Here is a 27,731-nt window from a genome sequence, read left to right as displayed (position 1 = left end):
TCAACACTGAACATAGCTTTATTTTACAAGAGATAAAGATACTTTGTAGAGAGCACAGGCTGCAGCAGGCGATGGTTACAGCTCACTGATGGGCTTGTGCGGCCAGAAGGGATACTTCACCGTGTCCAGTTTGGTTTCAGGGAAAGCATCGTTCAGATCCTCCAAGGTCATCTGGTCAAATGGAACCATGCTTTTGAATTTCGCCAGCTGGAAAACAGCAAGTGAGCAGAATGAATGAGAAAATGTACAACAGCACACTGATAACCAAATGGTATGTCTTCCCTCTGGGAATCGACACCCACACCCTCCCTCACCCACATAAAACCTCCTTGTAGACTTCGCCCTCCAATATGCTCACTAGTCCTGACCTCAGAGGATTCTGGTTGTGTCTACTTTGTACTTTTCCCAGCAGCATAAAGGTTGGGCGGGGACACAATCAGGATTGGGTTTAGCTGTGATGGTTACACGCTAATCCAATCAAACCTGGTTAAGTTCTCCAGGGTGTCAGTGGTAAAGCCAACATGTAATGGTGCCCGAAAGACCAGAAGGGCCACGGTTCAATTCACAGGCTGTGCTGGCTTCGCAGGTCTCAGAAGGTAAAAATTTGCGTTGGTGACCCAGGTCTTGGTAAAGGAGATAAAAACAACCAGGGCTGGTGTCATCCAGTGACCCTGCTGGGAAATACACATGTAACTAGCAAATGAGGACATGGTCAAATGCTGCAATAAATCCCCCCCACACTTCAGCAGCTTGCTGGCACTCACTGAACAATGGCTACACCCCTAATATATCAGAACAACCTGTGTCCCTGGAACCCATGCCCCTGGGACCCATGCCCCTGCTAGGGCCAGCGCCCGCGAGACACACAGGTAGACACGCAGTTGCATTACCTCCTTCTCACATTTGGAAATGCGCTCCTTAGAAGCCTGGGCATAGGACTGAGCACTCTTGTTCTGTTGAATAAAAAGTAACTGTTAATTGAATGTAGACCCAGTGTATTACAGGAGTTGATTTGACTGTACGACACGATAGATCCGTCCCCAATACAATAAAAAAGGCTCGTAACTCACAGCCTCTTGTTCCTGAGCATTAATCTTCTCGATCTGTGTGTCAATGGGTTCCGGAATCTTCAAAGCATTATACTGTTTGGACAAGAGAAAATATAAAATGAAAACATCAGTCACAACTCTTCCTGCAACCCATCCCCGTCTTATTAAACAGACGACTTGTATTACAATTACATACTGCTGCACTGAGAAATATGATACAGATATCTAGAAGTGTATTGGGGGAAGATAGCTGGTGTCCCACTTCCTTGCCCTACCTCTCAGCTGTATTGAAATTCAGTGGACATGCACTTAAACTACACAAGAGTAGGAATGTTACATAGACCCTAGATCACAGAAGCAGGCCATTCAGCCCAACAAGTCTATGCTGCTGTTTATACTCCACACAAAGCTCCTACCATCTTTCATCATCTAACTCCATCAACAGATCCTTCTATTCATTTCTCTCAGGTGTTTGTCTAGCTTCTCCATAAATGCATCTAAATACAGCAATAAACCACTGGAATGTTGGCTGGTGTGGTTGGTGCTGACTTGCTCCAAGCCTTCAAGAGGGAGCTGGGCAAGTTCCTGACTGGGGACGAGATTGCATCATATAGAAGGCGAGTGGATTAGTGGTTAACGTATGGACAGTCAGTGTGATGCCCTGTTTGGGTTTTGTTTGCCTGAGGGGGTCAGAGAGGAATTTCCAGGTTTTTCCATCACTTTTTGGCCCTTGTTTTTTTTTTGCCTCTTCCAGGAGATTGCACAGCTGGTGGGGAGGGTGCAGGTCAGGGTGTAGGAAGGATCTCGTCAAGATACTCTAGGTATGTGTGTGGGGCAGTCATGATGGACCAAAACATTATTTTCATATATCTGTAAGGTACGAGTAGGCTATGGCTGGTTCTCTGCAGCAAATACCTTGGGAACAGGTTAAGGCCCCATTTCATCAAAACTGTTTGATGGTGCAGTGCATAAACACATCATTCACACCTCAAGACGCCAGTTTCAATTCCCACCTGTGCCGAGTTAACTGGTCTCAGTGTTGGAATGCCTTGGCTCCCTAGGTTAGACAGCAGAAAACCTAGCTGGAGCTCCATTGCTGGTCACCATACAGAGACTCCAGCTGGCATGCAAATATTTGGGGACATCAGCCAAGAACAGGATTGTCCTGGGCTGTGATGCTCAGTGTGTTCGAATAGCCAACCAATTGGGAGGCACAAGTGCCTGGCACCCACAGAACTGAACCTGTGCAAATGCACTCCTCCAATAAAAGGTAAAAATCACACTTTGCAAATCACTGGGAGATTTTATTTTTATTTATTTATTTAGAGATACAGCACTGAAACAGGCCCTTCGGCTCACCGAGTCTGTGCCGACCAACAACCACCCATTTATACTAACCCTACAGTAATCCCATATTCCCTACCGCCTACCTAAACTAGGGGCAATTTACAACAGCCAATTTACCCATCACCTGCAAGTCTTTTGGCTGTGGGAGGAAACCGGAGCACCCAGCGAAAACCCACGCGGTCACAGGGAGAACTTGCAAACTCCGCACAGGCAGTACCAGAATCGAACCCGGGTCCCTGGAGCTGTGAGGCTGCGGTGCTAACCACTGCACCGCCCCAAAATGATGAAAGAATCCATCTGAAGAGGTGATTCATCACCATTCAGTTGGTTTGATTTTTTTTCTTCCTTAAGCGATGGAGAAACAGGGCTCACCACAACAAATACCAGAGTAGAAAATATTCCAGCCCAGAAACCAGCTATTGGGCTGGTATTTTTCTCTACACGAGCCATCAAGTCTAATCCCAATCTCTTGCTAACTCCCCAGACCCTTTTAATATGCCACCCTGTCTAAACCCACTCTTTCTCTCACTCCCCATACCCTTCAATATCACACCTCGTCTAATCCTACCCTCCTGCTCACTTTCCATCCCATTGTATATACTAGTCAAATCCTACTTACTCTCCATACCCCACCTAATCTGATCCCACTCTCTTCACACCCCATACCTTCTAATATTGTTCTTTTCAAGCAGCTATCCCTTTTAAAAGCATTCAAGATATTCAGGTTTAAAGAGCCTCCAGCTGTCCAAACAGACACAGAACTACTCCATCACCTTCTTTTCAAACTCATCCACCATACCAGCCTTCATAATCACTTTCTGGTAATAGCCCCAGTCAATGGCTGGAGGTTTCTCTGCAAGTGACGTCAACCTGTGGGAAAACAAACAGCAGGCTGTGACCACCAAGCAGGGACCCCCAAACAGATACCCCTCTTTACCCCACCTTTAAAGAGCCATGCTCACGAGGAGGAAATTTATTGCTTTTTTGCTTGAATTTTGTGCTCAAGAGGAGGCAATATCAGCCTGAAACGTTAACTCTATTTCTCTCCCCACAGATGCTGCCAAACATACTAGGTGTTGAGTTTTTTCTGTTCTTACATTGGTGATATTAGGGCTGGGAATGGTACACTTTACATTTTAAGCACAGTGTCAGCATTTAGCTCAGATTCAGCAGCGGTTCAAAAACAGTAAAGCGCTTTCTCATGTCACATCATCCACTGCAATACATACCCTGCAAGGATTTGATGGGATTGCATAGCAGATTTATTCTGTATCTAACCTGTGCTGTACCTGCCCCAGGCGAGTATGATGGGGCAGTGTAGATGGAGCTTTATTTAGTGTTTCCAGCAAAACTAGGGCCATCAATATAATTAAGTAGGGAATTCATAAGAAACTTCTTTACCAGTGCATGATGAGAAGGTGGAACTCACATCCATAGAGAGTAGTTGAGGTAAATACTATAGATATATTTAAGGGGAAGCTAGATAAGCAGATGAGTGAGAAAGGAATAGGGGGTTGTGCTGTAAAATGAGGAAGGATAAGAGGCAGCTCAGGTGAGCATTAACACTAGCATGGAATGGCTGGGCCGAATGGCCTGTTTCTGTGCTGCATATTCTATGTATCTAACCTATGCTGCACCTGTCCTGGCAGTGATTGATGCTGACGCTGGGTGCCTGAAATGGAAAATGTTCCATCCTCAACATTGATGCCAATGAGCACAAACAATATTTGGTGGGGGGGGGGGGGGGGGGGGGGTGGTGGGGGAAGTACTAAGGGATCTTTGTCGGCATTTCAGACTGAGGACACTCGCCTGCTATTGATTTACATCAGACCACATTTCTGTACTGGGAATGTACTTGGTAACCAGTACTGAGATGGGGGACACTGACCTGCTGGATAGAGCATCACTTCGGGTTTTCAGTGCATTAAACATAGCTCTCTGGTTGGGTGGGACCCGCTCGCCAAACGCCAACCAGTCGACAGCTTTCATGGCAATTCGTCGACTTGACATCTTCGCCGTCTAGAAAAACAGAATATCTGAGAGACTGAGACCAGGAAAATCAGAGCCACAATGGTACATCCAAGCACAAGCACTGCTGTGCTAATAGTATAGCTTATGGCTTCCTTTCAAGGTGACAATGTTTGGAGCATTGATTGCTCATTTTCTCTGCCTTCCCCATGTACTTATCAGTGAAATTGCACTTCTCGTCTCTCTAATTGCCACATCAGAGCCAGCAATATTGGGAACTGTTAATGAGACCAGTAACAGTAATGCAGCTCACAAACGCATCAAAATACAGGCACCTGTGTTCATCTTAAAATTTGTAGTCGTTCTCAAATCACAGCCTACCCTCTAGCATGGCTCGATGGGCTAATGGTCTCTTTCTGTGCTGTACGATTCTCTGAATTGTCCAATCAGAGCCCATCCCTCCAGTATCATGGCACTGCCTCTACTCCCCTATCCTGCAGGTTATTCCAAATATCTCACTGTTGGAGTAAAGACATTCTCCCGAATACGGGTTTAAATTTAATCTTTCATACATATTTAAGTCCTTTGATGGTGATCCAGGGCTTCCTCTATACCAGCAATACTTTTAGGTGAATATAAAGATCACCCATTGAACAAACCTCATTCCCCACCCAGCCACCCCATCTCCTTGCTTTTTTTCTATTCTTTCATAGGATGTGAGCATTGCTGGTAAGGCCAGCATTTATTGCCCATTTGTTGGGAAGGTGGTGGCCTTCTTGAACCGCTCCAGTCCTTGGGGTGTAGGTACACCCACAGTGCTGTTAGGGAGAGAGTTCTTGGATTTTGACCCAGCGAGTGAAGGAACAGCGATATAGTTCCAAGTCAGGATGGTGTGAGGCTTGGAGACGAACTTGCAGGTGTTGGTGTTCCCATGCGTCTGTTACCCTTGTCCTTCTAGGTGGAAGAGGTTGTGGGTTTTGAAGGTGCTGTCGAAGGAGGCTTGGCGAGTTACTGCAATGCGTCTTGTAGATGGTACACACTGCTGCCACTGTGTGTCAGTGGTGAAGGGAGTGAATGTTTAAGGTGGTGGATTGGTGCCAATCAAGGGGCTGCTTTGTCTTGTATGGTGTCGAACGTCTTGAGTGTTATTGGAGCTGCACTGAACCAGGCAAATGGAGATATTCATTATACTCCTGACCTGTGCCTTGTTGTTGGTGGACAGATTTTGGGGAGTCATCGAGTGAGTTACTCAACACAAAATTCCCAGCCTCTGACTTGCTCTTGTATTTTAATGGCTGCTCCAGTTAAGCTTCTGGCCAATGGTAAACCCCAGGTTGTTGATGGGGAATTCAGCAATAGTAATGCTCTTGAATGTCATAGAATAGTTACAGCACAGAAGGCAGCCATTCGGCCCATCGTGTCTGTGCCAACTCTCTGCAAGAACTACTCACCTAGTCCCACTCCACCGCCTGTTTCCTACATCCCTGCCAATTTTTTCTCTTCAGATAATTGTTCAATTCTCTTTTAAAAGCCATGATTGAATCTGCCTCCACCACACTTTCAGGCAATGCATTCCAGGCCCTAACCACTTGCTGTGTAAGAAGTGTTTTCCTCAGGTCGCTGTTGCTTCTTTTGCAAATCACCTTAAATCAGTATCCTTTTATTCACAATCCTTCTGTCAATGGGAACAATTTCTCTACTTACTCTGTCCAGACCCCTCATGATTTTGAACACCTCTATCAAATCTCCTCTTAATCTTCTCTTCTCCCAGCAGAACAACCCCAGCTTCTCCAACCTATCCAACTAAATGAAGTTCCTCATCCTTAGAACTGTTCTCATGAATTTTCCTGTACCCTCTCTAATGCCTTAATACCCTACTTTAAGTATGGTGCCCAGAACTGGATACAATATTCCAGTTGAGGCCAAGTCAGTGTTTTATACAGGTTTATCATAACTTTCTTGTTTTTGTACTCTATGCCCCTACTTATAAAGCCCAGGGTCTTATATGCTTTATTAACCACTGCCTCTACCTGCCCTGCAACCTTCAATGATTTGTACACATATACTCACAGGTCCCTCTGCTATCACACCCCCTTTAAAATTGTATCCTTCAATTTATATTGTCTTTCCTCTTTCTTCTTACCAAAATGAATCACTTCACGCTTCTCTGCATTAAATTTCACCTGCCACTTGTCTTCCCAATCCACCAGCCTGAGTACATCCTCTTGAAGTTTATTACGATTCTCCTCACAGCTCACAATACTTTCACATTTTGTGTAATTTGCAAATTTTTAAATTATGCTCTGTACACCCAAGTCCAAGTCATTAATATATATCAGGAAAAACAGTGGTCCTAACACTCAACCCTTGGGGAACCCCACTATATGCCTTCCTCTGGTCTAATAAAACATTCATTCCTCATTACTCTGCTTCCTGGCACTCAGCCAATTTTATATCCCTGCTGCTACTGTCCTTTTTATTCCATAGGTTTTGACTTTGCTGCAAGCCTGCTATGATGCCACTTTATCAAATGCCTTTTGGAAATCCATGTACACCAGTTCAAGCGCATTGCTTCTCTCATTTGTTTTTTCGCCTCCGCTCTGAATCTTCTATATTCACCCTGGTTCTCAATTCTATTTATCCACCTGACATTGGTCATATGCATCCTTTTTCTGCTTAATCTTACTCTCTCTTTCATCATCCAGGAAACTATTTCTTTTGCCCTACCTTTCCCCCAAAATATCATCGATTTAAAGGCAGTCCATTGTGCAGTTTTGCCTGCCAATCTTTGATTCCAATTTACTTGGGCCAGATCCACACTCACCTCATTGAAGTTGGCATTTAACAATTAATTATTTTTAGTCTGGATTGCACCTTCTCCTTTTCCATGGCTAAATTAAAATTATGATGCTGTGGTCACTGTCCCCTAAATGTTTCCCTCATGACACCTGATTCACTTGACCCACTGGATTCACCAGAACCAGATCCAAAAATGCCTCCTTCCTCATTGGACTGGAAACATACTGATGCAGAAAATTCTGAATAAACTCTATAGAATCTCTTGCCCCTTTACATTATTACTATCCCAGTCTATATTAGGAGAATTAAAGTCCCCCATTATAACCACTCTATAATCCTTACACCTATCTGTAATTTCCTTGCAAATCTGTTCCTCTATATCTTTCCCACTAGTTGGTGACCTATACAATACACCCAACAATGTAATGGTACCTCTATTGTGTCTTAGCTGTAACCAAATAGATTCTGTCCTTGACCCTAGCAAAACTGGAGTCAATGGGAATCAGGGGCAAAACTCTCCGCTGGTTGGAGTCGTACCTAGCACAAAGGAAGATGGTTGTGGTTGTTGGAGGTCAATCATCTCAGCTCCAGGGCATCACTGCAGGAGTTCCTCAGGGTAGTGTCCTAGGCCCAACCATCTTCAGCTGCTTCATCAATGACCTTCCTTCAATCATAAGGTCAGAAGTGGGGATGTTCGCTGATGATTGCACAATGTTCAGCACCGTTCACAACTCCTCAGATACTGAAGCAGTCCGTGCAGAAATGCAGCAAGACCTAGACAATATCCAGGCTTGGGCTGATAAGTGGCAAGGAACATTTGTGCCACACAGGTGCCAGGCAATGACCATCTCCAACAAGAGAGAATCTAACCATCTCCCCATGACATTCAATGGCATTACTATCGCTGAATCCCCCACTATCAACATTCTAGGGGCTACCATTGACCTGAAACTGAACTGGAATAGCCTTATAAATACTATGGCTACAAGAGCAGGTCAGAGGCTAGGAATCCTGCTGCAAGTAACTCACCACCTGACTCCCCAAAGCCTGTCCACCAACTACGAGGCACAAGTCAGGAGTGTGATGGAATACTCTCCACTTGCCTGGATGGGTGCAGCTCCAACAACACTCAAGAAGCTCAACATCATCCACGACAAAGCAGCCCGCTTGATTGTTTGTGGATGGAGTGCCAATTTAAATTTCACTCCAGGACTTGAATGAAAAAATCTAAGCTGACATTCCAGCGCAGCAGTGAGGGTACTGCACTGCCAGAGGTGCCACCTTTCAGATGAGACATTAAACCAAGGGCCTATCTGCCTATTCGGGTGTTCAAGGGGGAGTGGTTGGATTTTTTGTTGGAGATGGTCATTGCCTGACACTTGTGTGGTACAAATGTTACTTGCCACGATTCATCACAAGCCTGAATGTTGTCCAGGTCTTGCTACACATGGGCACGACTGCATCAGTATCTGAGGAGTCACAAATGGTACTGAACACTGCAATTATCAGCGAACATCCCCACTTCGGACCTTAGGATGGAGGAAAGGTCATTGATGAAGCAGCTGAATATGGTTGGGCTTCGGACACTGTCCTGAGGAACTCCAGCAGTGATGTCCTGGGACTGAGATGATTAGCCTCCAATAATCACATCTTCCTTTGTACTAAGTACAACTCCAACTAGTGAAGTTTTCCCCCTGATTCACACTGACTTCAATTTTACTAGGACTCCTTGAAGCCACATTTTGACCAAATGCAGCCTTGATGTCAAGGACAGTTATGCTCACCTGTCCCTCCCCTCTCTTTTTCTTCCCATCCCCCTCCTCTCCCTTTTTCTTCCCATCCCCCTCCCCTCCCCATCCCACAGTCACCCCCTCTAACTTTGTGTTCCTCATAAAAGTCCCTCTGATCATCAGCATTTACAAGTTTCCGGCCTTTTAAAAAAATTCTGGTTTTCTGTTCTGACTACCAATGAATAACCTTACACTTCCCCACATTGCACTCCATCTGACACCCTGTTCACCACTTACTTGACCTGTCTATATTCGTCCTCCTCACAGGTTACATTACCACCTAACTTTGTATCGTCAGCAAACTTAGATACATTACTCTCTGTCTCTAAATCTAAATCATTAATATAGATTGTAAATCGCTAAGACCCCGCAGGAAACCCTCTCACCTGTGCCCTGCCAGCAGTTGCAAAGCGATTCCTAAATCCACCAAGGACGGCAAGATGGCGATGCGGAAGCGGAAATACATCACCCTAACCCCGGAAGCAGATCTGATGTATAAGGTTAACCCGGCATTTCCGGAAATGGCGGTGTGATGGCGGAGCTGCAAAACTCGGGGCTTCCAAGCGGGAATGGCGCGAGCGCTCCCGGGTCTGGTGAGAAACCCGCCAACAAATGGGTCCGTCTGAATGTGGGTGGAACGTATTTTGTCAGCACCAAACAAACTCTGTGCAGGGATCCCAAATCTTTCCTGTGCCGCCTGTGCCAGGAGGACCCGGACCTGGACTCCGATAAGGTAATGATGGTCACCCGTTTCAATGGTGATCCATTATCTCTCCCGTTTCCGTGATGATCAATCATTCTTCCTGTCCTGGTGATCAATATCCCTCCCGTTTCTGTGGTGATCAGTAATCCCTCCTGATCAAAAATAGTGGACAAGGGGCTGCCAGATCTCACACTCCATGTAGAAATAAAACACGGACTCCTCCAGGCGGTAGAAATTGCAGGTGGCACGGGAGTCTGTGAATCTGTTTAAATATTTGTTGTCTACGACTGCCCTGTGTAAGCCCCTTCACAGTAAAACCCCCATGGAAAAGGAAGGAGATTCACATAGAGAGTCCTCCACTGGGGACCCCCGCCTCTTCCGGATGGCAAGATGACAGGCTGCGACATGGGTGAGGAAGTGGAGAGTGCAGACACAGCCCGTACAGAAATCCCCTGCACGCAGAATGGAATGGTGTGGAGGGGATTTCTGAGCGATGGCTCAAGTTGTGAGGCACCAGCTCCCCAGGGAGTTTTCGGGATCTGGTAAGTTGAGAAATTCTGTCTGAGCAGGGTCAGCTCGGATGGGAATAGTCCACACGATTGAATTGGAGTCGGTGCAGAGTGCCACTTTTAGCACCTGAATGTCCTTGCCATGAACTGGGTGCTGCGCCAGGACACAGTTCCTCTGGCAGCATCTAGCCCACTCTTCCGCCATCCAGTACGTCCCTGACTTTGGTTACCTTGCCAACCGAAGCCTGCTCTCCATCAGCCACCTGAGTCCACATTTGTAGGGGTCTGGATTCCTTAGCAGGGACTCCTTGAGGATAGCTGCTGCTCCTGATGGGGGAGAGCTGTGACTGGAGGTAATTATGTACCAGACCCTGATCAGTTCCCAGTAAAAGGCAGGCAGCTCAAGCAAGGATGCACTGAGACCCCCCCCCCCCCCAGGTTTATAAATGTTTATAAAGCATATCATAATTGAGGCCATGCAGGTGGAAGAAATACATACCATCGGGGAAGATCTTCAACGTACAGGTATCTCTGCAGCTTCTGAAGGTGGAAAGTCGCAGCCTGGGTGTGAAAGCATACCAACGCCTGAACATCCTCCCTAAGCGGGAGACTCAGCGCTGTAACAGAGACCCACTGCTGCCTTTTGTCCCAGAGGTCATTGAGCTTCCTCGCTACCTTGGGGTCAAACTCAGGGGAGGGACCAAAGTGAGTATCCAGTACCACAGCACAGTGGTCACCAGTTGGATTATGACCATTGCTCAACCCCTGTAGGACAGCACTCGGAGGAGTCCTGTCCAGTGCCCTAGGTGAGCGGTGACCTTGGCCTTCAGCTCTTGTCAGTTCACTGGCCAGGCATCCTCAGCAAACTCCCAGTTAGAGAAGGTGGGTGGTGCTCCAGGCAAAAGGCCCGAATTCCTCTGGCAGGGAGTTGAGCCGCCACCGACCCACCAGGAGACCAGAACATTCCTCCCTGTTGATCACGGTGAAATAGACCTGCTGACGCTTGCGCATCCTCTGCAAGTCAATGGGATCCGTGACCTTGAGGAGGATATCTTCAGCGTAAGCCAAGAGGGCAACCTCCATGCTAGGCCTGTGCAGAGACAGCCCCATTAATTTCCCTTACACAGGAACTTCAGGGTTGCTGGGTAGCCGCGTGGCTGCACAGCTTAGATGGAACTTTGGTACCAAGGCAAGTAGACATGGTCCTGGAAAATATCTTGTAGTCCATTGCTGAGGATGGAGAGAGAGAGAGACTAGGCACCAGTTCTTAAGTAGGCAGAAATTGCCCATCTTGGTCAGCGGGACGATGAATGCCCTGCGCAAAAGAGAGAGATCTTCCTGGTCTGCAAACTTTCCTCCAGGATCTGCACATAAAGAGAATATTCTTTAAAAGGCATGAAACTTGTAAATGTTGATATTCAGAGGGACTTGGGTATACCTTTACAAGAAACGCAGAAAGTTAGCAGGCAGGTACAGTCAGCAATTAGGAAGGCAAATGACATGTTGGCCTTTATTGCAAGGGGCTTCGAATACAAGAATAAGGAAGTGTTACTACAATTGTATAGGGCTTTGGTGAGACAATGCCTGGAGTACTGTGTGTTGTTTTGATCTCCATATTTAAGGAACAATATACTTGCATTGGAGAAGGTACAGCAAGGGTTCACTAGATTGGTTCCTGGGATGAGAGGGTTGTCGGGATGAAAGGCTGAGTAAATTGAGCTTAGAATCTCGGGAATTTAGAAGAATGAGAGGTGATCACATTGGAACATTCAAGATTCTGAAGGGGCTTGGTATGGTAGACATAGAGATTGTTTCCTCTGGCTGGGGTATCTAGAACATGGAGCCACAGCCTCAGGTTAAGGGGTCGATCATTTAGGACTTTGAGGAGGAGAAATTTCTTCACTGTAGAGGTTGTGGATCTTTGGCGTTCTCTACCGCAGAGGTTTGTGGATGCTCAGCGGTTGGGTATATTCAAGACTGAGATAGACAGATTTTTGATCTCTCGGGGAATCTCAGGATATGGGGAGCGAGTGGGAAAGTGGAGTTGAGGCAGAAGATCAGCCATGATCATATTGAATGGTGGCGCAGGCTCGAGGGTCTACTCCTGCTTCTATTTCTTATGTTCTTATAATTCTGCACTTGGTGTTTTTCACAGTTCGCTCGTTCCCCACTGCACCACATTCAAAGCTCGGCTTTGGATCGTGTGAGGTCCTTTCATATTGTGGTTAATTCTGTGTTCCATTTTCTCTCCGTGTTTTACAGGATGAAACTGGTGCCTATCTTATAGACAGAGACCCGAGTTACTTTGGCCCGATCCTCAACTACCTGCGACATGGCAAATTGATCATTAACAAGGACTTGGCAGAGGAGGGTGAGAGCTAAAAACCTGCTGAAATATAACCTGCCACACACTGTCAGAAACTGACAGTAAAACATTAACAAGGGGGTAGACTGGACATGGGCAAGGAAAGTCACCCAGACATTTTTTCCCCAAAAATATACATTATTCATAAAATTTGTTAAAAAATACATTACGAAACAATTCAAATTGGACATTTCAGAGTGCAATAAAGTTCAGTTTCTTTTGATACAGAACTTGAGGTGCTTCACAACTCCTGCCATTCCATTTTATATACAATGTACGTTGGCATTACATATCAAAAACATTCTCTGGTGCATACACCCAAGGGGTTTTACATGGGTTCGAGACCCTCTGTATACTATGGTGGGGGACCTTACACAGTGACCTTTCCCCATTGAGCCTTTGTTGTGGCTGCCCCAAGCTTTAGTGCGTCCCTCAGCACGTAGTCCTGGACCTTGAAATGTGCCAGTCTGCAACACTCGGTTGTGGACAACTCTTTGCGATGGAAAACCAGCAAGTTACGGGCAGACCAAAGTGTGTCTTTCACCAAGTTGATGGTTCTCCATCAGCAGTTGATGTTTATCTCGGTGTGCGTCCCTGAGAACAGCCCGTAGAGCGCAGACTCCTGTGTTACAGAGCTGCTTGGGATGAACCTCGACACAAACTACTGCATCTCTTTCCAGACCTGCTTTGCAAAGGCATATTCCAGGAGGAGGTGCATGACGGTCTCTTCCCCACCACAGCTGCCTCGTGGGCAGCATGTGGAGGCGGTGGGACTCCAGGTGTGCAGGAAGGATCTCACGGGGAGGGCCCTTCTTACCACCAGTCAAGCTGCATCTTGGTGCTTGTTTGAAAGTTCTGTTGATGAGACATTCTGCCAAATGAGTTTGATAGTCTGCTCAGGGAACCATCCGACAGGATGCACCATCAGTTTTTCCAGCAGGGCTTCGCGGATGTTACGTGCAGACCACTACCTGATGGACTTGTGATCAAAGGTGCTTGCTGCATAGACTTTTCCACGAGTGATAGGTGGTATGGCACGGTCCAACTGAATGGAGCATTCCGCAGCAACGTGGCCAGACCCATCCTTTGCAACACTGGGGGCAGATAGAACTGCAGCACGTAGTGACACTTGGTGTTTGCGTACAAGGGGTCTACCTATAGCTTGATGCAGCCGCAGACAAAGCTGGCCATCAGGTTGAGGGTGACATTGGGTACGTTTTTCCCCCCCCTTATCTAGAAGTTTGAATATAGTGTCCCTGCGGACATGGTCCATTTTCGATCTCCAGATAAAGTGGAATTTGGCTCGGATGATGCCCACTGCGCAGGGGTGGGGTATGAGCCAACCTGCGCCACGTACAGCAACACGGAGAGTGCCTCGCACTTGATGACTAGGTTCTTGCCCTGGAGAGGGAGTGCTACTCCCACATGACCAGTTTCTGTTTCACCATGGCTGCTCGCTCCTTTCAGTTTTTGGCGCACAGCCCGGCCCCTCCGAACCATAGTAACCCAGACATTGGTGAGAACATTCAGGTGGATACTTTGTTAGACCGTTGACCCTGACGTAGATTGGAACATTAGCCTATTGTGGGCTAGCTCATTGAGGTGACTAAATTATTATAATTAGATTCTGAGCCAGGCTGAATTTTTAGGTCCTAAATTAGTGTTTAGCGACTAAGAAGTTGCATTTATATAGCTCCTTTCACAACCTCGGGACATCCCAAAGAGCTTTACAAACAACAAAGTAGTTTAGAAGTGCAGACAGTTGTAGGGAAATGCGGCAGCTTGTTTGTGCACAGCAAGCTCCCAGAAACAATGTTCTTTTGGGCCTCCTTATCTCGAGACACAATGGATACGCGCCTGGAGGTGGTCAGTGGTTTGTGAAGCAGCGCCTGGAGTGGCTATAAAGGCCAATTCTGGAGTGACAGGCTCTTCCACAGGTGCTGCAGAGAAATTTGTTTGTTGGGGCTGTTGCACAGTTGGCTCTCCCCTTGCGCCTCTGTCTTTTTTCCTGCCAACTACTAAGTCTCTTCGACTCGCCACAATTTAGCCCTGTCTTTATGGCTGCCCGCCAGCTCTGGCGAATGCTGGCAACTGACTCCCACGACTTGTGATCAATGTCACACGATTTCATGTCGCGTTTGCAGACGTCTTTATAACGGAGACATGGACGGCCGGTGGGTCTGATACCAGTGGCGAGCTCGCTGTACAATGTGTCTTTGGGGATCCTGCCATCTTCCATGCGGCTCACATGGCCAAGCCATCTCAAGCGCCGCTGACTCAGTAGTGTGTATAAGCTGGGGGTGTTGGCCGCTTCAAGGACTTCTGTGTTGGAGATATAGTCCTGCCACCTGATGCCAAGTATTCTCCGAAGGCAGCGAAGATGGAATGAATTGAGACGTCGCTCTTGGCTGGCATACGTTGTCCAGGCCTCGCTGCCGTAGAGCAAGGTACTGAGGACACAGGCCTGATACACTCGGACTTTTGTGTTCCGTGTCAGTGCGCCATTTTCCCACACTCTCTTGGCCAGTCTGGACATAGCAGTGGAAGCCTTACCCATGCGCTTGTTGATTTCTGCATTTAGAGACAGGTTACTGGTGATAGTTGAGCCTAGGTAGGTGAACTCTTGAACCACTTCCAGAGCGTGGTCGCCAATATTGATGGATGGAGCATTTCTGACATCCTGCCCCATGATGTTCGTTTTCTTGAGGCTGATGGTTAGGCCAAATTCATTGCAGGCAGACGCAAACCTGTCGATGAGACTCTGCAGGCATTCTTCAGTGTGAGATGTTAAAGCAGCATCGTCAGCAAAGAGGAGTTCTCTGATGAGGACTTTCCGTACTTTGGACTTCGCTCTTAGACGGGCAAGGTTGAACAACCTGCCCCCTGATCTTGTGTGGAGGAAAATTCCTTCTTCAGAGGATTTGAACGCATGTGAAAGCAGCAGGGAGAAGAAAATCCCAAAAAGTGTGGGTGCGAGAACACAGCCCTGTTTCACACCACTCAGGATAGGAAAGGGCTCTGATGAGGAGCCACCATGTTGAATTGTGCCTTTCATATTGTCATGGAATGAGGTGATACTTAGTAGCTTTGGTGGACATCCGATCTTTTCTAGTAGTCTGAAGAGACCACGTCTGCTGACGAGGTCAAAGGCTTTGGTGAGATCAATGAAAGCAATGTAGAGGGGCATCTGTTGTTCACGGCATTTCTCCTGTATCTGACGAAGGGAGAACAGCATGTCAATAGTCGATCTCTCTGCACGAAAGCCACACTGTGCCTCAGGGTAGACGCGCTCGGCCAGCTTCTGGAGCCTGTTCAGAGCGACTCGAGCGAGCTCCCAGAAACAATGTGATAATGACCAAATAATCTGTTTTAGTGATGTTGATCGAGGGATAAATATTGGTCAGGATTCAATCTTCTACGTCCACCTGACAGGACAGATGGGGCCTTGGTTTAACATCCAAAAGACAGCATCTCTGATGTTGTAGTGCTCCCTCAGTACTATGCTGGAGTGTCAGTCTGGATTATGGTTCAAGTCTCTAGAGTGAGACTTGAACCTATAATCTTCTAACACAGAGGCTAGAGTGCTAACACTGAGCCGCAGTTAATACTGGAGGTGGAACATTTAACAGCACATTCCAGCATCCTACAATCAGCAAATGGCCTGCTAATCTGGTGTAGGTAGAGGGAGGAGTGTTGGACATTTAAGGTTATGTTCAGTGTTAAGAGAAAAGGCACGAGATTATGATTAGCATAGGGCTGACACACTGAACAAAATTTATGGGTTTAGTAGACCAATGAGCTGCTTCTGCTCCAATGATGCTGACACTGGGTGCATGAAATGAAAAGTGCTGCGTCACCCAGCACTAACAACCTCGCCTTGATACGCACACAAAATACTTAGCAAGTATTTGGTTTGTTGATGAGGTCAAGACTTTGTTGCATAAGTAACATAGAAAAAGCAAGTGCCCTAGAAGTGTCATTCAAAACACCATGGCCAGCTGTGGCTTAGTGTGTTACAGATTTAGCTGAAATATCTGCCCAAATTGAAAAATCATGTAGAAAACCCTTATCCAATACACATCAGTTGAGGTGTCAATAGCTTCCATTATAAGCAGTAGTTTTACTATTGACATGTGGGGCTTGATTTAGGTTTTCTAAGTGTCTGATGTCAGTGGGCCTGATGACACATTGCCTTGACTGCTGCAGAAGATGATTTGGAGCAGCTGAAATTACATTTGCATCAGATGCGATGCATGGGGAGAGGCCAGGATCGCTGCAGCAACCTGAAGCAAACGTGAAGTCTTCCAAGTACCTGGATTAGAGCCCTGTCCCTGTTGAATGAGAAAGCTGGGAGGTGAGTGAGTTTGGGTATTGAGCGAGGTTGGGTATTGGATACTGAGGTTGGGTAGTGAGTATTGAGTGAGGTTGGGTATTGGCCACAAGGGGGAAAGGTAGGGTAAACAAATCCAAAGCTCCCTGGATAACTAAAGAGGTAGAGAGTAAGATGAAGGAGAAAAAGTTCTCCTTGGGTAAGAGGAGGTTTGATAGTGGTGTTCAAAATCATGAGGGGTCTAGTCAGAGTAGATAGAGAGAAACTGTTCCCATTGGCCGAAGGAAAGCATTTTAAGGTAATTGGCAAAGGAACCAAAGGTGATATGAGGAAAATCTTCCTTTACGCAGCGAGTGGTTAGGATATTGAATGCACTGCCTGAGAGTGTGGTGGAGGCACAATCAATTGGGGCCTTCAGAAAAGAATTGGATAATTATCTGAAGAGAAACAATTTGGAGGGATACGAGGAAAGGCCGAGGACTAGGTGAGTTGATCTTGCAGAGAGCCAGCACAGACACGACAGTCCAAATGGCCACCTTCTGTGTTGTAGGCATTCTATGATTCTATGATGAGGTTGGGTAATGGACACGGAGTGAGGGTTGGATATTGATTACACCTAAACAACATAAAGAGCTGAAGCTGAATTTGCTACTTCAAAACCTCCATGATCCATAAATGTATCTGTAATGACTAAGAATTCAAAGCATGCTGTTCAAAACAGTCACCTTTAATGAGTGACTGGCATTCTTTAAATTAAGGAGGAACCTTCCCTTCGAGACCTTTCCTTTTTTTGAGCCCACATTACTGCAGTTTTTTAAATTATGAAGTTCAGATGAAGAGTCTGTGCCTGCATTGCAGGTACCCAACCAGGCTGAGCAGAGTAAAATGGGAAGTAAATGCAAGAATATCCAATCTTACTGTCTTTGTGGCTGGGTAGATGTGTAGCGTGGAACCAGGTATAGGCCGGGGTTTCCTGCTCCAGCTTGCAATGCTTTGTTCATTAACTTAAATGAATGGAAAATATTGCAAAATGGGGAAAGCCTGTGCTCTAAAGTTTAAATCCACATTCCCATGACTTTGCATCGATTGCAAGTTCCTGACACTCTTGGTGTTCTAGTTTAAGGCTTCCCTATTAGTGAGGCAACAACAGTCTGTGACCCACAAATTTCAAACAGGACAAGCCAGGGAATGCAAAATATAAGCCCAAGTAGAGCTGACCCCTTGCCTGTGGTTCAAGGATCAGATCCAGAGCTGAGAAAATTCAGGAGACCAAAGGGCTGTACTTTGGACATCTCTGTGCTGTGCATGCCATTCAGTTGTCAAAGTGTCTGGCGGATGGAGCTGGGAAAAACTGCCTTGTTGGTAGAATTTTCTGTTTGAGGCAGTGCTTGAACTGATGCTGAGTGGTCACTGGGCTTGTGAACCTATTGCTGGTGGAGGCAGGCCCTGTCTGACTACTTTCTAATCCCTGCTGTATTTTTCCAGGAGTGCTGGAGGAGGCGGAATTCTATAATATTGCGTTACTTGTTCGGTTGGTCAAAGAACGCATTCGGGACCTGGAGAACAGGACCTCACAGGTGAGCTGTTTGGCCATTTATTTCATCAGAACCAGGTACCTAAAGCCTGGGTTTCTGACAACTCTCTGAAAACCAGTCTGCATTTACACCACACAATGGCAGAGTGCAAACATGGGGATTACCTGAGTGTTTGACACACGTTACTGTCCCTAGGACAGTGAAGTGTGGTTGGAGAACGGAGGTTCTAAAAATAATCTTTTTAAATTGTAAGTGTTCGTGTGAATTCAGCACTAAATGTGCAGTCAGCATGTTCTATAACCTTTCGGAGGCTGTTTGGGATGTGCCAATAAAAACACAGCCTCCCTTATGCACAATCCCTGACCAGGTTCACCAAAAGGTGGCAACTCTAACCATAGACCAAACAAAACATCAACCTGCTACCAGAAAGCTAGTAACCCCACTCAAGCTCAAGGAACAGCATTTCATTTACCGATTAAGCACGCTACAGCTTGCCGGCTGAACATTGAGTTTAATAATTTCAGAGCATGACGGGCCCTCCTTTTTATTTTCAGTTACTTTTTAATTTTAATTTAGTTTGTTTCATCATTTTTTTTTCTTTTACCTTGTGCTTGCCCACTTTTTCATGTTTGTGCTTTGGGACTGTTCATTTTTCTGTCAATTAACACCCTGTTCTGCACTAACACTTTGTCTTGCAGCACACCATTAACATACCATTTGCCTTTGCTCCTTGACCTTGTCATTTATTCTCTGTGACATTGTCCTATCAACACCCCTTTTGTTATCTCTTACCCCACCCCCACTTTATTTGCTTAAAAACCTATTACATTTCTAACCTTTGCCAGCTCTGATGAAAGGTCACTGACCTGAAACGTTAACTCTGCTTCTCTCTCCACAGATGCTACCAGACCTGCTGAGTATTTCCAGCATTTCTTGTTTTTATTTCAGATTTCCAGCATCTGCAGTATTTTGCTTTTATTTCCCCACCTCCTGGTTGGAGTTCCAGACCTCATCACAGCCTTGGTCCAAATATGGACACAGAGCTGAATTTTGTAGCTGAGATGAGGGTAACTGCCCTTAGGAACATAGAAACACAGTGGCGCAGTGGTTAGCACCGCAGCCTCACAGCTCCAGGGACCCGGGTTCAATTCTGGGTACTGCCTGTGCTGAGTTTGCAAGTTCTCCCTGTGACTGTGTGGGTTTTCGCCGGGTGCTCCGGTTTCCTCCCACCGCCAAAGACTTGCAGGTGATAGGTAAATTGGCCATTGTAAATTGCCCCTAGTGTAGGTAGGTGGTAGGGAATATGGGATTACTGTAGGGTTAGTATAAATGGGTGGTTCTTGGTTGGCACAGACTCGGTGGGCCGAAGGGCCTGTTTCAGTGCTGTATCTCTAAATAAATAAATAAAATAAACATAGGAGCAGGATTAGGCCATTCAGCCCATCGAGCCTGCTCTGCCATTTAATACGACCATGGTTGATCATCCACTTCAATGCCTTTTTCCCACACTATCCCCATATCCCTTTATGTCACTTGTATTTAGAAATCTGTCAATCTCTGTTTTAAACAGACTCAATGACTGAGCTTCTGCAGCTCCCGGGGATAGCGAATTACAAAGATTCACAACCCTCTGAGTAAAGAAATTTCTCCTCATCTCGGTCCTAAGTGGCTTCCCCCTTATTTTGAAATTGTGTCCCCTGGTTCTAGACTCCCCAACCATATCTTAGCTGCATCTACCCTGTCTATCCCTTTAAGTATTTTGTAGGTTTCAATGAGATCACCTCTCATTCTTTGAAACTCTAGAGAATACAGGCCCAGTTTCCACAATCTCTCTTCATAGGTCAGTCCCACCATCCCGGGAACAAGTCTGGTGAACCTTCATTGCACTCCCTCTATGGCAATAATATCCTTCCTAAGGTAAAGGGACTAAAACTGCATACGGTACTCCAGGTGCGGTCTAACCAAGGTTCCATACAATTGAAGCAAGACTTCGCTATTCCTCTACTCAAATCCTCTTGCAATAGAGGCTAACATACCATTAGCTTTCCTAATTGCTTGCTGCACCTGCATGTTACCTTTCAGTGACTTATTGATGAAGACACCCAGGTCCCTTTGTACATCTACAGTTTCTAATCTCTTACCATTTAAGAAATACTCTGCACATCTGTTCCTCCTACCAAAGTGGATAACCTCACATTTTTCCACATTATATTCCGTCTGACACGTTCTTGCCCACTCACTAAGTCTGTCCAAATCCCCTCGAAGCCGCTTTGCATCTTCCCACCTAGTTTGGTGTCATTCGTGAACTTGGAAATATTACATTTGGTCCCCGTATCCAAATCATTGATATATATTGTGTACAGCTGGGGCCCAAGTACTGATCCTTGCAGTACCCCACTAGTCACAGTCTGCTAAAGAGAATGGCCCGTTTATTCCTACTGTCTGTTTTCTGCCTGTTAACCAATCCTTAATCCATGCCAGTATATTACCTCCTATCCCATGTGCTTTAATTTTGCTAACCAACCTCCTGTGGGGGACTTTATCGAAAGCTTTCTGAAAATCAAAGTATACTATGTCAACCGATTCCCCTTCATCATTTCTGTTAGTAACATCCTCAAAAAACTGCAACAGGTTCCTCAAGCATGTTTTCCCATTCATAAATCTATGTTGACTATGTCCAATTAGATCATTATTACTCAAGTGTCCATTTAACAGCTTCTTGACATTAAGGTAGCATTTGACAAGTGTGACATCAAGGAGTCCTAGTAAAACTAAAGTCAGTAGCATCAGGGAGAAAAATCACCACTGTTCTAGTCATGCCTAGTGCAAAGGAAAATTGTTGTGATTGTTGGAGGCCAATCATCTCAGTCCCAGGCCATCGCTGCAGGAATTCCTAAGGGCCTCATCCCAGGCTCAACTTACTGACCTTCAGCTGCTTTTTCAATGACCTTCCCTCTATCTCAAATTCAGATGGAGATGTTTGCTGATGATTGTACAGTGCTCAGTTTCATTCGCAATTCTCCAGATGCTGCGTGCAGGCTTGGGGTGATGAGTTGCAACAGCAACATCTTGTATTTATATTTAGAGATACAGCACTGAAACAGGCCCTTCGGCCCACCGATTCTGTGCCGACCATCAACCACCCATTTATACTAATCCTACACTAATTCCACATTCCTACCACATCCCTACCTGTCCCTATATTTCCCTACCACCTACCTATACTAGGGGCAATTTACAATAGCCAATTAACCTATCAACCTGCAAGTCTTTGGCATGTGGGAGGAAACCGGAGCACCCGGAGGAAACCCACGCAGACACAGGGAGAACTTGCAAACTCCACACAGGCAGTACCCAGAATTGAACCCGGGTCGCTGGAGCTGTGAGGCTGTGGTGCTAACCACTGCGCCACTGTGCCGCTCCATATAGCCCCTTTAACATAGTCAAACATCCCAAGGCGACTCTCAGGAGTGTTATAGGAAATAGGATAATAGGAAATAGGAGCAGGAGTAGGCCATTTAGCCCATCGAGCCTGCTCCGCCATTCAAACAGATCATGGCTGATTATCTACCTCTGTTCAGAAATCTATCGATTTCTGTCTTGAACATTCTCAATGATTGAGCTTCCACAGCCCTCTGGAGTAGAGAATTCCACAGATTCACCACCCTCTGAGTAAAGAAATTCCTCAAACAAAATTTGACGCTGAGCCAAATAAATTACGGCAGATGACCAAAAACTTGGTCAAAGAGCTTTAAAGAGCATCTTAGAGGAGGGAGAGAATTCCAGCACTAAGATCATCTATTTCCACTCCACAGCATCTCATGACTTTGCCCCTTCCTCATCTCGTCTGCTGCTGATAACCTCATCCATGCCTTTGCTACCTCGAGACTTGACCATTCCAACACACACCTGGCTGCCTCCCATTTCTACCGTCCATAAATTTGAGGTCATCCAAAACTCTGCTGCCCATGTCCTAATGCACATCAAGTCCTGTTCACCCATCACTCCTGTGCTCGCTGACCACATTAGCTCCTGGTCCAGCAATGCCTCAATTTTAAAATTCTCAGCTTTGTTTTCAAATCCCTCCATTCCCATGCCCCTCCCTATCTCTGTAACCTGCTCCAGCCCGACAACCCTCTGGAATCTGTGTGTTCCTCCAAATCTGGCCTTATGTGCATCCCCAATTTTAATCGATCAAGTATTGGCAACCGTAGCTTTAGCTGCCCAGGCCCTGAGCTCTGGCAAGTAACATTTGTGCCATACAAGTGCCAGGCAATGACCATCTCCAACAAGAGAGAGTCTACCTATCTTCCCTTGACATTCATTCGCATTACCATTGCCATATTCCCCACCATCGAGATTCTTGGGGTGGGGTAGGGGAAGATTACAATTGACCAGAAACTCTATTGAACCAGCCACATAAATACTGTGGCTCCTGGGGTAGATCAGAGACTGGGAATTCTGCAGTGAGTAACTCACCTCCTGAATCTCCAAAGCCACCTACAAAGCTCAAGCCAGAATCTGATGGAATACTCTCCACTTGCCTAAATGAGTGCAGCTGTAATAACACTGCATGAGCTCAAAACCATCCAGGACAAAGCAATCCACGGCCCATCCACCACCTTAAACATTCACTCCCTCCACCACCGGTGCACATTGGCAGCAGTGCTTGCCATCTACAAGATGCGCTGCAGCAACTCACCAAGGCTCCTTTGACAGCACCTTCAAAACTCTCAACCTCTACCTCCTAGAAGGATAATGGCAGCAGACAAATGGGACCACCTGCAAGTTCCTTTCCAAGTCTCTCACTGTACTGACTTGGAAATATATTACCATTCCTTCATTGTCACTGGGTCAAAATCCTGGAACCCCTTCCCTAACAGCACTGTGGGTATACCTACACTCACGGACTGCAGCGATTCAAGAAGGCAATTCACCACCACCTTCTCAAGGGAAACTAGAAATGGGTAACAAATGTTGACCTTGTCAACAACAACCACATCCTGAGAGTGAATTTTTAGTAACCCAGCATGAGATCAGCTAACTCAGCACAGACCAGAGGTCAGAGTTGGAACCTTCTGGTCTGGTGGTTCTGTCATATCCTGCCTCATAGTAAGAACTAAGATGTACACTTGCCCAATGCACTGATGAGGAAAGATCATAGTGTTAGTGTCTGACTGCTTTGAGCATTAATGAGAACTACCATGCAAGTGTATTTAATAGTGTGACGTCCACTCTACAGGGTCCAGTTAAACACGTTTACCGTGTCCTGCAGTGTCAGGAGGAGGAACTTACCCAGATGGTTTCTACAATGTCAGATGGTTGGAAATTTGAGCAGGTACCATCTCAATTTTCTGTCACTGTTTACTAGGGATCTGCAGTATTGGCCGTGTAGCTCGTTGAAACCATAAGCAGACCGTACAACCACAGTTCCAAGGGTACATTGAAGGCAACTAAACGAAAACTAGGAATTGGAGTCACAGCCGATATCTACACTGAGGGGCCTGTTACCGAGGTGTCGGGATTCTGAGGGAAATAGATAGATTTAAATAGTAAGAAGTGGAGATAAACATAAAGCCTAACCAGGGGCTTAATCACAGAGGAGAGAAGATAATCAGTCAGAATTAAGTACTTGACGCGGAGGGTGGGGAATGTGTGCAACAGACTGCTCAGGGATACAGTGCAAGGTGAACAGTTGGCAAATTCAAGTGGAAATAGGGTATGTTATTTGGTGAAAGAGGCAGTTGAGTGTACAAGAGACAAAGTTTTGCCTAGGTTTGTTGGAACTGTTGGGGAGGTCTGCTTCTGTGGCTCTCTACATTCCGATGTTAGGTAGGATGGGAGTTGGCCTGTATCCCTCAATATCCCGATATTAGGTAGGATGGGAGTTGTCCTGTATCCCTCTATATCCCAATAGTAGGTCGGATGGAAGTTGTCCTGTATCCCTCTACATCCCAACATTAGGTAGGATGGAAGTTGTCCTGTATCCCTCTATATCCCAATATTAGGTAGGATGGAAGTTGTCCTGTATCCCTCTACATGCCAATATTAGGTAGGATGGAAGTTGTCCTGTATCCCTCTACATCCTGATTTTAGGGAGGATGGGAATTGTCCTATATCCCTCTACATGCCAATATTAGGTAGGATGGAAGTTGTCCTGTATCCCTCTACATCCTGATTTTAGGGAGGATGGGAATTGTCCTGTATCCCTCCACATCCCAATATTAGGTACCTAGGAGTTGTCCTGTATCCCTCTATATCCCAATAGTAGGTAGGATGGAAGTTGTCCTGTATCCCTCTACATCCCAATATTAGGTAGGATGGAAGTTGTCCTGTATCCCTCTACATCCCAATATTAGGTAGGATGGAAGTTGTCCTGTATCCCTCTACATGCCAATATTAGGTAGGATGGAAGTTGTCCTGTATCCCTCTACATCCTGATTTTAGGGAGGATGGGAATTGTCCTGTATCCCTCTACATCCCAATATTAGGTAGGATGGAAGTTGTCCTGTATCCCTCTACATCCTGATTTTAGGGAGGATGGGAATTGTCCTGTATCCCTCCACATCCCAATATTAGGTACCTAGGAGTTGTCCTGTATCCCTCTGCATCCTGATTTTAGGTAGGATGGGAGTTGTCCTGTATCCCTCTACATCCCAATATTAGGTAGGATGGGAGTTGTCCTGTATCCCTCTACATCCCAATATTAGGTAGGATGGGAGTTGTCCTGTATCCCTCTACATCCTGATTTTAGGGAGGATGGGAATTGTCCTGGATCCCTCTACATCCCAATATTAGGTAGGATGGGAGTTGTCCTGTATCCCTCTACATCCTGATTTTAGGGAGGATGGGAATTGTCCTGTATCCCTCTACATCCCAATATTAGGTAGGATGGGAGTTGGCCTGTATCCCTCTACATCCCAATATTAGGTAGGATGGGAGTTGTCCTGTATCCCTCTACATGCCAATATTAGGTAGGATGGAAGTTGTCCTGTATCCCTCTACATCCTGATTTTAGGGAGGATGGGAATTGTCCTGTATCCCTCTACATCCCAATATTAGGTAGGTAGGAGTTGTCCTGTATCCCTCTACATCCTGATTTTAGGGAGGATGGGAATTGTCCTGTATCCCTCTACATCCCAATATTAGTTACCTAGGAGTTGTCCTGTATCCCTCTACATCCCAATGTTAGTTAGGATAGGAGGTGTCCATGTCATCCTGTAGGCCCCTATAACCATTGTTCATATAAACCAGAGTTGTCCAACCTTTCCACATGGGGAGCCACATTGAAGGCCTGCTACCTGACCCGGAGCCGACGGGACCTGACGACATGTGTTGGGTTCAGGTCGGGTCGGGACCCTCTTCCGGGTCCGGCTTTTGGGCTCGGGTCAGGTCTGGGTCGGGCCGGACACACACGGTAAGTGCTCTGCTGGTAAGTATTGAAATTGAAAAACTTACCAAAGCTGGGAGTCCAGGACAAAACTGAGTCAGCGCAGTGAGTGAGTGACGTTACTGTGACGTCATCACGCATGCGCTGGAGCTTCCCAGTCGAAAGGTAAGTAAAGGGATGGTCGGGTCGGGCTCAGGTCTGCTATGGATCAGTCGGGTTCAGGTAGGGTTCTTTTTCCTGACCTGAGCAGGCCTTTAGGTCACATTACAATTTTTGTTTTACATTGCGTTGTGGGGGGGGGGGCGGGGGGAGGGCCAGTGAGTCAATTTCAGAAAGATAAAGGCATTAAAATCTATCTTACTGTTAATTAAAACTGCAACAAGTGTGCATTTTTGTGAAGCTTTAAATGAGAAGATTAAGTTATTTCCTTATTTTGTCTTCAATATGTTGGGCACTGATTTAGTGAGAAACCTGGCATTTTTTGCTTGCACAAGTAGTCAGTGTTTGTCCGCACACTTGTAGTGATGCGGAGTATTCCAGATAAATGTCATTCTGTAAGGTGTGATCTTGATCACTCTCTCTCCCTCTCTAATTTAAATTCTGTGGTTCTCTCTCAGCTCATTAGCATCGGATCCTCCTACAACTATGGCAACGAAGATCAGGCTGAATTCCTCTGCGTTGTCTCCAGGGAGCTGAATAACTCAACGAATGGAATTGTCATAGAGCCCAGTGAAAAAGCCAAGGTACCACTCTGCCCTCCATTCACCTCTTGTTCTCTCTCACTCGCTTGCTCTCACCGTCGCAAGACGTGCCAACCTCATGCAGTCAAGTTGAGGCAGTTTGAGATATTCTTTGCGTTTTGTTGTTACTGGTTAGAATGTGGAACATACGAATATGGAGACTGACGCACCCCTGGCGAGAAGGGATCGGGGGTTATTTTGACACAGTGGGTTTGAAATCTACCGAAACAGTTGGGTTTGTTTGACCTACCAACTTTTTCCTACTCCTTAAAAACTTCTAATGAACTTGTCTCCCGATATTTTTTTTGGAAACATAGATTCTGCAAGAGCGAGGCTCCAGAATGTGACCTTACTGGATCGGAATTGCTGTTTACATTCCGTACCTTGAAGAGGAATCCTTCACTTGCTGGGGACACCAAACCTTTGCCATAGTCTGACACCAGCCTCGATGCTTTCAGTTCGCAAGGGCCTCCCTGATCAGTGAGCTCACTTTACTGAAGAACTCAACCTGTCTGCCTTTCGCTTGAAGCCTATGAGAGGCTCACAGCACTTCTCTCAAGAATTAATTGTAAAAGCGGCCAAATCTCCCCATGTCGTTTTGTTGTTGTGTAATATATATATATTCAACCAATGCATTTAATTGCCTTTAATGGACCTGTGATGTTGCTCATTCCTTGGCAACTAGGAAGCAGAGCCACAGTCATTTCATTGTGTCTGCTTTGTGAGAATTCCTGTCTGTTCTTCCGATGGAGCATTGTGTGCATGGATTTCACTCAATGACCTTAAGGTGGGTTTTGAGGGGAGGGAAAGGATGCTGTATTGTAATTATTGAGTAAACACTTATTCCACAATTCTTGTTGATGTTTTTTTTCCTCTTGCATTGGGTCACTGTACTTTTTATCTCACAATGATGTGATGATTAAACCACTCAGTATTGTCACTGAACTGTTAGGCTGTATGTACAGAATTATCAAATTCTGCCAATTCGAACTGTCGTGTTCTTCCAAATTTGGGTTTTGTTGATGAAGTTAAATGGAACTGCGTATAACACTGAAGTACAGTACAGGTCTGTTCTTGTTATAACACAGGTGGGTACAGGTCTGTCACTGTATAACAAGGGCACTGGTCTGTCACTGTATAACACTGGGGTACAATATGGTGGGTACAAGTCTGTCACTGTATAACACAGGTACAGTACTGGTGGGT

General features: G+C 46.0%; 2 protein-coding genes across 2 annotated transcripts; one reads left to right on the top strand and one right to left on the bottom strand.

Annotated features, from left to right (window-relative positions):
- atp5pd (ATP synthase peripheral stalk subunit d) lies at positions 1-9,444 on the bottom strand. The gene is made up of 6 exons (XM_068057829.1): positions 9,340-9,444; positions 4,285-4,415; positions 3,170-3,266; positions 1,071-1,142; positions 891-953; positions 1-207 (listed from the first exon to the last, which is right to left on the bottom strand). The coding sequence occupies exons 2-6, from the start codon at positions 4,404-4,406 to the stop codon at positions 76-78; spliced, it is 486 nt and encodes a 161-aa protein (XP_067913930.1). The 5' UTR covers positions 4,407-4,415; positions 9,340-9,444; the 3' UTR covers positions 1-75.
- Positions 9,444-27,376, top strand: LOC137384188 (BTB/POZ domain-containing protein KCTD2-like). The gene is made up of 6 exons (XM_068057828.1): positions 9,444-9,686; positions 12,428-12,536; positions 18,346-18,437; positions 23,638-23,733; positions 26,403-26,528; positions 26,843-27,376. Exons 1-6 carry the CDS (start codon positions 9,486-9,488, stop codon positions 26,870-26,872), a joined length of 654 nt encoding a protein of 217 aa, XP_067913929.1. The 5' UTR covers positions 9,444-9,485; the 3' UTR covers positions 26,873-27,376.
- The last annotated feature ends 355 nt before the right edge of the window (positions 27,377-27,731 follow it).

This window comes from Heterodontus francisci, chromosome 26 (genome assembly GCF_036365525.1).
Source record: "Heterodontus francisci isolate sHetFra1 chromosome 26, sHetFra1.hap1, whole genome shotgun sequence".
NCBI lineage: Eukaryota > Metazoa > Chordata > Chondrichthyes > Heterodontiformes > Heterodontidae > Heterodontus > Heterodontus francisci.
This window is presented reverse-complemented; position numbering and strand designations above follow the sequence as displayed.